Here is a 13,338-nt window from a genome sequence, read left to right on the forward strand (position 1 = left end):
AATCTTCTATTCCCTCCGTCCTCTCCCTCTCCTCCATAGCTGCATGGCTGTCTCTTTCATTTTCCTCTTTGTCTTCATTAAGCCTTACTGCGTGTTGTTTCCTTTCTCTTCAATCTTTTCCTCTCTTTTCTACCTTTGCTCCATGGAGACTCTATGCTGCAGCGTAAGTAATTCTGTCCCGCCTCCTCCTCCTTTCTATCCACTTTACTGTTGTCTCACTTCCCCTTTTATGTCTCTACACTGTGCATGCCTTATTTACAGTTCTGTAACTCATTCTACAATTTGATATCTTTAATAACTAGGATAGACACCTACTTTACCTTATCACTGCTTTATTTGGCACTCTCGTTATAGGAGTTTTTTTTTAATCTATCTTCCGCTGCTCCTTTCATTAAACACTGTCATCACCAGCTCTTAAATGTGGATCACAGTAGTAATAATAAGCCTCAGGGTGACACCATCTACCAGTGAAATACGCTCCATGTTCCTTCATAACCCCAACAGCTGCCCCAGATCTGTCACTAAGTTCCACAGAGGGATGAATAATGAGGAAAACACTTCATGCTGTGCCGTGTAAACCCTGTTTGAAAAGCATTGATGCTTCTATTTTTTGGCTGGGATTTTAAGCCATAAATCTGAAGAAACCAAACAGGAAAATGTACTTTTTCAAATTCAAAAAAGCCCATGTTGTGCTGAAATACAGAATTTATTGAATTTTTTCTCCAGTAAGCCATCAGAGGGGTCTACTATGGAGTGAAATGACTGTTATGCATGTCTTTTAACCTGCTACATCACCATGGTAACTTAAGCTGCACAGCTAACCTGCTTATGTTCAGAGTTTTGGATTCATGTCGGCTGTAAAGGAGAGCTAGCCTTTCGCTGATTCTTTTCCTTATTTTCTCCATGAGCGATACATATTCTCAAGATATGTTGTAAACCTGAATGAAGCTGTAGAGCTGCAGCTGCACAAACTGTAGGTGTGGCTGTGACATGGGAACCTACACACGTTCAGTAAATGATGAGGAAAATGCATCAGACTGTATATTTTCCATGTTAAGTCCTGCTTTGCTGTCAGAAAATGGATTAATCTAATATTTAATCCATGACAGTTTTATTTTAATGTGGCCAAAAACTGATTTCCACACTCTTTTATTAAGGCACTTCTTTAATATCATTCGAGTTTAAGAGCTTTTAAAGGTGCAGTGTCACTCTAGAAATAAGCTAAGTAACAGAGCTTTTTACTGTAATATATAGTCATTGAGGTTTTTTTTTTTTAATCACAGCCTGTTCCTTTTTTATGGTGACATGCACAGAGCCTGATGGAGGAGCTCCAAAGTTAACAAAGAAAGTTGAAAATCATTATCTATAATTGAGGTTTTAGGTTTAAATAAGCCAGCTAAGACTAAGAAATCCTGGCTTTGTTGAGCTTGACTCTTAGTACACGCCTCTGAGGCACCAGTGAAATGGAAACTAATACCTGGAGGGTAAAAACAAAAGAAGTTCTTGTGTTATTCAGTGGCCACCTTATATTAAACTACAGCTATTATTTACAAGCTGTTGTTAATAACCTACATGTTTGTAATAAATTCAGAATTGAGCTCCATCGATTGTATGTTTGCTAGTAAACAATCTAATAGTTTTCCAGGATTCAGCAGCTTCTGGTTCAGTTGTTGTTGCTTTTTGACAAATCCTGAATATTACTTTGATTTCTTAAATGCACACACAGGTGCTCACATGACTTATGAAACATTTAATGTGTCATAATCCAGATGTGACTTGTAGACATTAAAATTTTTTGTTCACAGTTGTTACAAATGTTCATTATTTGTTCCTTTCTTCAGATGACTCCTAAATCCAAAAGGAAAAGCATCCACAGCAGGATGCTGCGGCCAGTGTCTCGGGCCTTCGGTAGGTATTTTACTGTAATATTAATTTACAGTTTAAATATTATTGAGATCTATTAGAATGATCAAGTCTGTTATCTTTCTGCTTTAATTCTAATAGGAAAGCATTTTTTTATTTCACTATAATTCCTCACTATTGATCCACCTTTTACTTAATGACACAACAGCTCACTTACTTGTCCTATTACAAACCCACAGAGATGGAGTTTGACCTTGACAAGGCCCTGGAGGACGTTCCCGTCCACGTGGAGGATTCCTCAGCATCTTCTCAGACCCCACCTACTCCATCTCTGGTCCTTACCAAACTGGAGCACCGTCCTTCAGGAGGAATGACGGAGCTGCCGTCTGAAGAAGAGAAGAAGCTGCAGCACTTCACCAAACTGCGACCGAGGAGGAACAAGAAAACAAATTCAAGCAAAGTACCTGTGAGTGAAGCTTAGCTGGTTCAAAATGGGGTTTTAATGTTCGGTTTAAGGCATGAGAAACAACTGCACTTACTTTTATCTGCAAGGTTAAATTAAACTGAAAAGATTTCTAGTCATAGTCAAGTCAGGAAGCATCATATGATCCAGATGCATCATTCGATTGTTCAACTTTTTCTTTCAGCAAATCAGCAGCACTCCATCTCAGGATGGAGAACAGAACGGCCTCATGGGAAGAGTGGACGAGGGAGTGGACGAGTTCTTCTCTAAAAAAGTCACCAAGATGGATTCAAAGTAAGAATTAACCCTTTAAGCTGCAGTCAATTCCAGCCATTTTCAGTACAAAAAAATCGCTAATATTCTATTTTTAAATTAAAAAATGACGAAAAATACGGGGAATATTGGACGCGCATCGCGAGGTGCATTTCCTTGAAAACGACCGATTCGTGGATTTTATACCGACTTCAGGACATGTTTTGGACAAAATAGTTTACTGGCTTGTTTCGTCTGGATGTCAAAGGTTGGATTATGACCGTTTTTTGTGGAATATTTTCATCTGTGTGTAATAATGAACCCGGAAATTTTGAGTCGCGCTGTGTACGTTAAAGCCGTGAATAGAGAACGGATGGATGGATATTCGTTTTTGTCGGACAAATGTGTTTTTCTCACCCACTGTGGTAATCACATCTGAAAGTGGTTTATACCGGCGGATTCATGAGAATCTAAGCTTTCCATTGGCGTATAGTGTTTGTATAATCGGGTTTGCAGCCGTCGGACATTCTTGAAATTCCTATGCAAATTAGTAGGTGTACCGCTGGCGGTACACTAAAGTTTAAGGGGTTAAGCTCTGTTTTTATTATTCTAATGAGGAAAAGCTGTTCTTCCCATACAGAAAGTGATGGGAGTTATGTACTGAAAGTGCTTCTGTCTCTTCTCAGACGATCGAAGAATTCAGAATCTCAGGATGGAGAGAAGAAGAAGAGTAAAGGAGGATTTCTGAACCTCATCAAACGATCTTCCAAATCTGATAAATCAGACAAATCTGATAAATCAGAGAAAAACCAGGCAGCTGCAGCATCCTCTGGTCCATCCTCATCCTCTGCAGCTGCGTCCAGCATCCCAGAGGAACCGTCCTCTCCAAAGGTGGCAGTGAAGAGTCCGGCCCCGGAGCCAAAGTCCAGGTAAGGATGGAAATAGAGCAGCAGAACTCATATGGTTCTACCTCTGCCGCTACCTCGTTTTCAGTGACAGTTTCTGCCTCCGTTGCAGAGACGCCTCCAGTCGCTCTCAGCCCACAGACTACAGCAGCAGCTCAGATCGATCAGAGGAACTGAGGACTCCAGACTCCATAGACGAACCCTGGGAGGGATCAGACGGGCGGGGGAGTCCTCAGGGAGGGAGGCGGTACCCAGGGGTCCAGATGATGGGCAGCGGCCTGCTGGCAGAGATGAAGGCCAAGCAGGAGAGGAGAGCGCACAAGGTACTGTGATGATGGTCAAACCACTGGGGTCACAGGAAGGACGGGAAAGAAAGCAGGAGGCAGCAGCGTACGATGATGGTCATGTTGTTGATTTAAACCATAAAGGACGAGATGATTGGAATAAATACAGAGTACGCTGCTCCAGCTAGCTTTGTTTCATTTCCTACATGAAAAGTGTTTTCTTTGGAGTTTTTTCTCCCAAAACTTACTTGGAAATACAAAACAATATGACATCCACTAAACTCACTTCTTCAAGGATTTCATTTGTATCATCCTGTAACATGATTCACATTAATAAGTTCTACAAAGTTAGACTTAGTGAAAATTTTTGAAACTTCAGTTCCACAGCTCCTTACTTAGCTGATTAGGACCATGAAGGTTGATCAGAAGATACAGAACATTTCTGAGCTACAAACTGCATCGCACATTAAAAATCAGTCCAAAACAATTAAAACATCAATCTGCTGAACCTGTTTTATCCTGAAGAGGGTCTGAGAGGTTGGAGTCTGTTCCAGCTGAACATAAACATTGAAAAAAGTCACCAAAGTGGGAAACAACCATCAGAAACAATCTCCAATTAACCTTCCACACACGTCTGTGGACTATAGAGGAAACCAGAACATCAGGGGAAGTACATGCAATCAGAAAGGCCTCAATCCCAGAACCTTCTTTTTGTGAGGCAACACAGCTGAAATAAAATACTTCCAGTTCAGTAATTATGTTCTTCGCAAGAGGTTTTAAAGTCTAGATCTTTATCTCTAGATTCTTCGGGACTGAAAGAGCCTCTAGGAAAGTAGGTGTAAACATCAAGAACCTACGAGAGAAAAGGTTTAGGTCAGGATTAGAGCTTCAGAGCTGAGAGGTGAAACATCTTCAAGATTCTAAACGAGAGGTTTGGTTTTTTTAGGATTAGCAGGACCTGGATGACTGATGGCTACACAGACAAGAAAGGAAATCAGTGCTTCAAATAATTCAACTGGAAGAAATTAGAAGACTTTTTCTATTAAAAACTGAAATTGATCTTTAGCAGTTTAAATGATTTATAGAAGATGAAAATTAAAGGAGCTGTATATGAAAAAGGAACCACTGGAAGCACCTGCATCTCAGATTAACACCTTCTTCTCTTTTCACATCTCATTTAGAGTAAGTTTGGTTGAGAACAAAGCAAAAAATAATCCAGCTACGACTATTAGCCAGCACCAGCATTATAAAATACACTGAATGGCTTGTCACCTTTGTCCTGCTAATATCTGTTCTACTGTGGTCTGTAGAAGCAGTAGAAACTCATTTTGAGCTGAAATGCAGCAAGTTCACATAAATAACATTTAAAAAAGAGAGAAAATATAGAACCGAGAAGCTTAGATCTCACATAGAAGAACACAGTTATTCCACTATATCTTTACATGTCAGATAGTTGCTTTCTGCTCTATTCATTCTGTATTTACATTCTACACCTATTATAACGCACATGTAAAGATGAATGACAAGATACGGTTAAAGGTTTTCTCATGGTGACATGGCAGTAAACTAGAGGAGGAAGCTTGTTGAAATCAGGACTTGTTTTGGGGATAAATCGCTACAGGAGTTCCACCTGTCAAAGCTGGTTTGTTCAAGGGTTGGTTTCCAGCTGAGAGAAAATGTAAAATAAGAAGCGGCTGCAGTCACAGGGAGGCAAAGATGCTGAGCTTCTGCCTTCAGGCTGCACATGACAACGTGTTGATGCAAAAACACACAAACAAGCCGGATTCTCTGCTTTACAGCAGCAAGGAGACGGAAGAATATGGAAGCAAAAAACCAGAGCTCAAATTCTGTCACATAATTCCTGGAATATTTCAGCTCAAGTTCACTAAAGTGCTCTCAGTTCCCACATCTCTCATCTTTCACACTTGATCTGTTTTTTCCCTCAGAATCACATAAGAGAAAATATAAAATGTGAAATAAATCCCAGTTTGATTCCTGTGCAGTACCAAGCATGCACAGATAATAATGGCTATGTGCTGTTTCTGTGTGTCTAGTTTAAATGCTGCTTGGCTGCGTTCACGGCGGTTATGATCCGTTTCTGACTCGTCATAACAGACTGAGCATGTGTAAGAGGTTTACGGTGTTTGCAGCTTTGGGGGCGGGGGGGGTTTCTGACCTCGTATCAGTTGCACTAAAGCTTCTGCTGCCATCTGCTTGTTCTGGCTGCTGTCCAGGTATGTGTGTGTGTGTGTGTAAGTATAATGGAGAGGGCCAATCAGGAGGGCGGTCATTAATACAAAGCTGAGTGTGTGATTTTTAGGAAGGACAGCGCCCCCTTGTGTTGAACTGTCGGTTAACTGGGATAAACTTACCGCTTTACTCCAATCACTGTTAGAATAATAATAGGATATGCTTGAAATTAAAAATAGATTATTATTTGTATATATTTGACTGAAATGAGTAAGATATAAGAAGCCGTTTTCTACTCTTAATATGAGAGATGTCATTAAATTGAGTAATAGAAATACTTTTACCGTTCTGCACTCCTGTGTACTGATCTGATCTTTTGTCCTTGTGTCTCTTTCAGTCTTCCAGCCCTGACAGACCCGATGGCAACACAACAGGTGAGATGTTTTACCTGTCGAGACAAACACAGATAATGTCAGAGAGGAGAAATCTAGCATTAGCCTCATTTTAAACTTTTAAAGGTTAATGATTCACGTAGAGCTACATTGACTCTTTCTGAAGCAGATGCTGGTTATTATTGGTTTGTACCACTATAAATATACATAAAAATCTCATTATTTTTCTGTTTGTTCTTTTTTATGTTCATGTGTCCAGCAGCCAAGCCACAGAGCCCGGCTCCAGAAAGCAGGTCTCCCAGTGGTTCTCTCAACAAACCAGACCCTGCTTCTCCAGAAAAGACGTCACCTCGTGGAGAGACTAAACCTGATCCAGCTCCTCGTCTCAGAGCCACGTCTTCCTCCAGTTCCCCCGGAGGACCAGTGAGCCCCAAACCGCCGGTGCCTCAGGGGGCGAAGCCGGCGCTGGCTGCCCGACCCACGATACCGCAGAAACCGAGGACCACGAGCAGCAGCAGGAGCATCGGTACTGACCAAGTCCTGGGCTGAAATTCGATTTTTGCCTCAGTGATTTAATTGTTGCGTCTTCCTGAATCAGACCCTGACCCTCTGACCCCTAGACTCACTGGTTTGAGAGGCATGTTACACAATTACTTAATTAAAAGACATAGTCAGTAATTTTAAAAACGGAAAGATTTTAAACCTTCTTGAACTAATCGTGGGTGACACATGGATCCATCAGGAAAACTAACAAAACACAGGCTTAAAATTGTGAAAATCATCTTCTTCTATGTATCTCATTTTAAACTCTGTCTAAAATAAAACAATTAATGTTACACTATTCTGTAAAACACTAAAAATTCAGCATTCCTGTCTGCAACTGTAGAGCCATTAATGGCTTTTCCTGCAACGAGAAGCAAAGTGACAAAAATTCAGAAACTTTTCAGCTAAACTGAAACAGGCAGTTCTTATGGAAAACATAGAAACAAATGAAAAATGTAAGGGCTAAAATATCTATATGCATAGCCACCATTTTTTCTAATATTTTACACTTTTGGGCACAAGAAAAAAATTACATATGTTAATTTTTAATTTAATTTTTTTTTGTAAAACAAATAATTACAGATGTTCAACCTTTGTTTTTTTTTCTTTTAGGACTTAGGTTTTTATAGCATTATTAGACTACATAACAGATCATTTTTGAATTCTTTCAAATTCTAAAAGTAACCTACAGTGAGAAAACTGTAACAGGAACTAAAACCTAGAAAATGCTTGGAATTCAGAGAGTTAATGGAGAAACCTGTAAGATATCAGCAGGTACCAAGCCTCTACTGTCCACAGCATGTTATTGAAGTTTATTATAAGAACATTATTATTCAGTTTTGCAAATGTAAACTATGTTGAATTCTCAGTTGTGCATGGTAGAGCAGTTAATAACTGCATGTATGACCAGAGGGTTAAAGTCTCATAACCGAGTTTTTAAAAATGACCAGATTTTATTCTATAGATAGTATGATAGATGACATTATTGCTGATTTTTGTAATAATTTCCCCACAGACGAGAGCTCAGACTCTCCCAGCAGCGGCGGTTTGTCTCCTAAAGTCACAGTTCTGCCTCCGACACTGAAGAGGGCGCTATCAGAGAAAGACAAGGAGTCGGGAGTCTCCAACAAAACCAGTCAGGAAGGTGAGTCTGTCAGAATATCTGAGCATCATGATCAGCTGATTAATCCAGTGGAGCTGCTGATAAAAGAAATTCAGCTGCACTGAAAATACAGCAGAAAAAATAAAGTCATAAAACACCGGCAGCTGCTTTTTCCTCCCCTTCATCTGGTGGATGTTTGATCACACAGTGAGTCGGTTAGATCTGTATTCATCCCACGGAGGCTGCTTCTGTCTGTACGATACGATGGACTGATGGATTCAGGTCACGCTGCCTCTGATCTATTATGTAGCAGACATGTCCTCTTCTCCTTTAGTCTCCTGATTCTATGGGGTTTTCCTGTTACGTGGGATTGTATATCTGAAAGCTTCATGATGTTTTGTTTGCTTGTTAGGCTTTAATAAAAATGTGTTGATACATAAAGAATGAATAGTGGATGATTCCAGAGAGACTGAGAACTTAAAAGACTGACATTCTTCCTCAGATGCTGAAGTACAATGATGCTGTGAAATTAAACATAAGATATTCATGCCTTAAAGTGATGGAGTTTACTATAAAGGGTGAGAATCTGTCTTAAAGCAACATTTAAGTCACAACATAGAGCACATCAGGAGCCTTCTGGTGGCAATTTGGAAGACAGAATGTGTCATTTTCTCTAAACTTGTAGATGAGAAGGATTTGTAGTCGTGTTTAGGAAAAAAAATAATAATGAAAAGTACGAGGTAGATTGAAAGGCAGCAGGACAACGTCTATAAAAAGCAAAAAAAAAATGTTTAAATTTGGCCACTATCCCCTACAGAGTAGTCTTCTTGTTCAGTTATGCACTGCTCCTAGTGCTCCTACCATGTTTTTTTCCCTGGGAGTCACGTTTTGCGATTTCACCATGGAGCTCAAACATTAAATTCTGACTGAACTTGACAGGTTTGGCTTCATGTGACCTTTATCATCTTACTCAAATTGAAATTGAGTGAAGAAAAAAAAATCATAGATGGTGCTTGATGTTTTTTTATAGCTTGGGCACTTAAAGGAGTGTTTCAGATGTGGCAGGAGCACTGGAAGCAGAGTGGAGCTGCACAAGAGGAAAGAAACCAAGTTTAAGTTAGGTTCAGGTACCAAAGTTCCTAATTGCACCTTGTACAGATCTTGGAATCAGCCAAAACAGGATGTTCAAACCTGGACTGTATTATGAACTGAAAGGGTGAAATTAAATGATTAGTCACCTTTAAAAACATCTGCCGTTTTGCCAGTCATGAACAACTGGGAAGCTCTTATTTGATGCCTGTTTTAGTCCCGTAATAGATTTATGTAAGGATTGATCCTTTGTTGGAAACTGAAAGCAGCCATGTCAACCTTCAGGACCCATCAGAGACTCCGAGAGCTGAGGCACAACATGGCGGGCTGCCAGTTCACAGACATGATTAAAGGAAATGGAGGGGAAAAAAAATCAGCCTTCTGGGAGGAAACCACAATAAATATCTCAACTCAATGTGTGAGGTGCTTTGTTCTAGACAGTAATGGCTTTGCAGAAGTGCAACATTTAGACATATTGGAAACTTGGAAAATGAAAATATTTCTGCTCCTCTGCCCAACAGATTTTAATTGTCTGAGGCATTAGGCTCGAGTACCTACACATCAATAAAATCAATAAAAACGTAGAATTTCAAATTACATTTCGCTTTTTCTCTTGGCTCATTTATCTTGATAATGTCATGTCGTATTAGAGAAGCAGAAATAGTGACTTGCTTGCCTCCTACAGAATTCATATCATTTTAATGTAGAAAACACTTACTGTTATTTTCCCGTCTTTATTTGCAGCGAGGTCAGATTCTGTCCAGAGATCCACCAACTCTGAGGATCTCGGCTCCTTGAAGACCAAAGAACCGGGTCTGAATCCAGACAAGGAGAAGGCCGCACGCAAGAAGTCATCGGACTCTGGGGAGGTAGCAGACAAAGACTTTATTTTAATATGAGTAAGGAACTTTTTTTTTTTTTTACAGCTGCAGCCTGCTGACAAGCCTCACGTTTCCTTTAGAAAATAGATTCATTTCCGTTACAGTTTGTACGTGTTGGTCCATCTGAGCCCAGAGTACAAACTCTGGTAAAATTCTGTTTTAATTTGATTGTTGGTGGATGTTAACGCTTCGTGTCACCTGAACCAAAACTGTGCTAAACCTCAGAAGAGCTTCCATCTCACTAACAGCCTTTTCTCTGGGTCTGCTCCTCTTCATTTTTACTGTCAGGTGAAAATCTTTGTCTCTGAAGGAAAAGCTTTTTAGGGTTTCAGAAAATGAGTCATTGAGCTCGTTCAGTGTGCGAGTGATGAAACCTGAACTTAAGCTAACCGCTAAAAATGAGACATTTCAGAAAGCAGCAGCGAGACTGTGAAGCTGAGTCACATCTAAAATCATTTAACTGATAACATCTCTTCAGTCTGTAGCTGCTGCAGGGACCAAACTCTCCAACAGTCCTTCCACGTTTCTGTCCTGTACTTGAAGTCTAACTCACTACAGACGAGGAATCAGCTGCACTTCTCTCCTTCAGTATATTTGTACAGATTTTACTAAATGCTATTTTCTGTAAGTTTTCCAGAGCTGCAGAGGTGACTGAATCCATTATGCAATTCATGTTTTTTTACAGGAATAAACAGGTTTCAGCTGAGAGTCTCAGCTCAGACAGACATCACAATATTCAGTTATGTAGCTTTTCTAGCAGGACGGCTCCAAACACTACAGCTGCACTGACTGTGTTTAACTTTACCTTCACTGATAATCAATACGGCTTCAGCACTGTTAACTAACACTGTTTGTATTCAGGCACTGTGGAAAACATCAGATATTATAATCTGGGGAGTAAAGATCAGGATTTATGTGTCTTTATGCGCTGTGCAGAGTGTGGTTTTTCAAACTTTTTGGGCCATTTTCCTTCAGTAACTTGATAAAGTTTACTAACAGCTTAATTTCTAGCGAGTATTCCTGAGAACAAATAAAATACAAGGTAAAGTCAGAATAGCAAGTTGTTTCTATATTTAATAGCAAAATTTGAATTAAAATAACTTCATTTAGACTTAATTACACAGAGGAAGAATTAACTCGCAGATGTCTGCAGCATATATCCAGTCGAGCTATTAAATGTTCAAACAACTTGAGTAAATCAGTAATTCTAACCCGAGTTTTTTTCAAATTCAGCGAATATCTCCTGAGGAAGATATTTCAAAGCTACAAAAAACGACCTAATGAAGGTAAATCTTTCCCCAGAATCAGAAATTTCAGCTTTAAGCTAAATTTTTACTCTGAATTGCTCTGAAAGACACATGAATCCTCACATCCAGTAACACACTAACATTACATTAATACTCCACTGGTGTGTAAAAGGTCCAATGTAAAGCAGAACTGAGAAACGCCATATAAAAAATCCTATTTTAGTAGAATGAGCCGGATAGTGACCTCATCAGGTTGTGTGAAGCTGAAAACTTCTTCAGTATCTTTCACATTTAACTCACTTCTTTCCCAACTGGAGGAAACATTCCTTCAATATTCCGCCTATAAAAAGAGACTGGCATTATTTGGCATCCTGTTGCCTTTGTAAAACAGAAAGCAGTGAACTGACAGTAGCTGGATTCTGAACATCTATATGGTCTCAGGCTGAATCCTCTGATTTGTTCTGTTCTTAGAGCAAAAACTGCCCTTTTCACACTGACAGGCAGTTTGCACCAGAGCCAAGACACTTCAAATCCATTCCTCTTATGACAAATATGAAATAATTAAGGCCTGTAGTTTGTCCTCGAACCATGAGATCATTTAGCTGTTCTGCTGCTTTTATGTCATACTGTAATTATCGAAAAGTCCATTTTTGTCTTTGATAAAATCCCTAAAAGCTTGTCTTTGTGTGTCAAAGTTAGACATTTAGGAACTTTTCTATTAGAGCGATCCCTTCATGCCTTAAAGTGGTCTGGATGCAACTCTGTCCCTGCCAACTCGAGCACTCCAGCCCACCTAGAAGTATGTAAAACAATCAACATTACAGAGAGGCAGGTTGTAATACTGCACTAATTCAGCCGCATGTGTTTGGAAAGCGATTCTGAAACAGAACAATGATGCAGATGCTTCACCCTGTATGCTGACAGGGTGCTTCCTTGGGTTTGTTACATATGAAAGCTCATAAGTACACCGAGTTTCAAGGTAGAAATGCGTCTTCCAGCATATAGAAACCTGGATGGACGTGTTATCACCAGAGGAGAGACCCAGATCCACTGGACATGGTGCTATATTATCTGTTCATCTCTACAATCCTCTAATATGACATGAATGCAGCATTATCCTCCATAAACACCTCTTCTATCACACCGACTTCCCTAGCTGTGTGCTAAACTGCTCCAGCTGTCCTTATAGATGCACTAGATGTTGGATGTTCAGTGTGAAAAGGGCACAGCTTCTATTTTCTGTACTGAAGTCAGGGCCAGAGCTGCTCCTGGTGCAGCTTCTCCTCCATCGTGATGTCTGCTGATGTCTCTGTAGGTCGGACGTCGCTTCTTTGTCTCGGATATGAACTAACACTGTTCCTGCTGTATATAGTCAAACTGTCCCTGATGTCAACGCCTGCTTTGATTGTCAAAAGTCACGTTTGTGTCTCATAGATGTCCCAGGACACTTTAAAAAGAAAAGAAAAATGCTGCGACTTTGCAAGCGGCTCTATTCTGCTTTTTTTAACCCGTTTCCTGATGCACGGAAACTCCTCCGTTTCTGCTTTGTGAGGGGTTTCAGCGGCTTGTTGCACTGCGTGAAGACTGATGAAAGCTTCACTTCTGTCCTGAAAACATTTCTGTCGGTGCACTGAGCGGAGACGCGTGAAACTAGCCAGTAGCATAAAGTGTGGAGCTGTGAGTCTCTGTGTGTGACTGCATGATGTGAGTTGTAGTGGATGTATATACTGTATGTGCTTTCCTACATGTAGGTGTGTGTGTAAAGATGCACATGTAAGATGCACACTGATGTATTCACACGCCTACGTGAACTCAGCAAATCCTCTATGTTTGGTACTAAGTACACTACTATACTAAGGGTTTGTTTCTAACTTATTTGGAATAAAAAAAAAGCAAACGTGGCCGCTGATGTCTGGATTCTTTCTTGTTTTTTTTCTCTCACTTGTACATTGTGTTCATATGTGTAAAGGTTAATTCTTTGTATGTAATAATTTGCTCTTACGTGTGATCGGTTTACTTTCATCATGATTCGGAGAAGAAATAAGGCAAGTCGACGCCTTTTTTCTTGAGCTGGAGAAAGAGCTGCATCGATACAAACGGCATGTTGTTCATCTGATGAGTCACTTT

The 13,338-nt window shown here is 40.0% G+C and overlaps 1 protein-coding gene across 5 annotated transcripts in view; it reads left to right on the forward strand.

Annotated features, from left to right (window-relative positions):
• LOC110964688 (F-actin-uncapping protein LRRC16A) overlaps nucleotides 1-13,112 on the forward strand; it is a 94,858-nt gene extending 81,746 nt beyond the window's left edge. For 2 of the 5 annotated variants that reach the window (XM_022213482.2, XM_022213484.2), the window contains 10 exons: nucleotides 149-163; nucleotides 1,842-1,908; nucleotides 2,103-2,329; nucleotides 2,511-2,620; nucleotides 3,265-3,507; nucleotides 3,596-3,806; nucleotides 6,355-6,391; nucleotides 6,609-6,875; nucleotides 7,908-8,036; nucleotides 9,828-13,112. In XM_022213482.2, coding sequence (XP_022069174.2) covers nucleotides 149-163; nucleotides 1,842-1,908; nucleotides 2,103-2,329; nucleotides 2,511-2,620; nucleotides 3,265-3,507; nucleotides 3,596-3,806; nucleotides 6,355-6,391; nucleotides 6,609-6,875; nucleotides 7,908-8,036; nucleotides 9,828-9,982 — 1,461 coding nt within the window. In that variant the 3' untranslated portion in view covers nucleotides 9,983-13,112. The remainder of the gene's footprint in view (nucleotides 1-148; nucleotides 164-1,841; nucleotides 1,909-2,102; nucleotides 2,330-2,510; nucleotides 2,621-3,264; nucleotides 3,508-3,595; nucleotides 3,807-6,354; nucleotides 6,392-6,608; nucleotides 6,876-7,907; nucleotides 8,037-9,827) is intronic. The other 3 variants (XM_022213485.2, XM_022213486.2, XM_022213483.2) reach the window with 2 other exon arrangements.
• Nucleotides 13,113-13,338: the final 226 nt, after the last annotated feature.

Source organism: Acanthochromis polyacanthus, chromosome 12 (genome assembly GCF_021347895.1).
Source record: "Acanthochromis polyacanthus isolate Apoly-LR-REF ecotype Palm Island chromosome 12, KAUST_Apoly_ChrSc, whole genome shotgun sequence".
NCBI lineage: Eukaryota > Metazoa > Chordata > Actinopteri > Pomacentridae > Acanthochromis > Acanthochromis polyacanthus.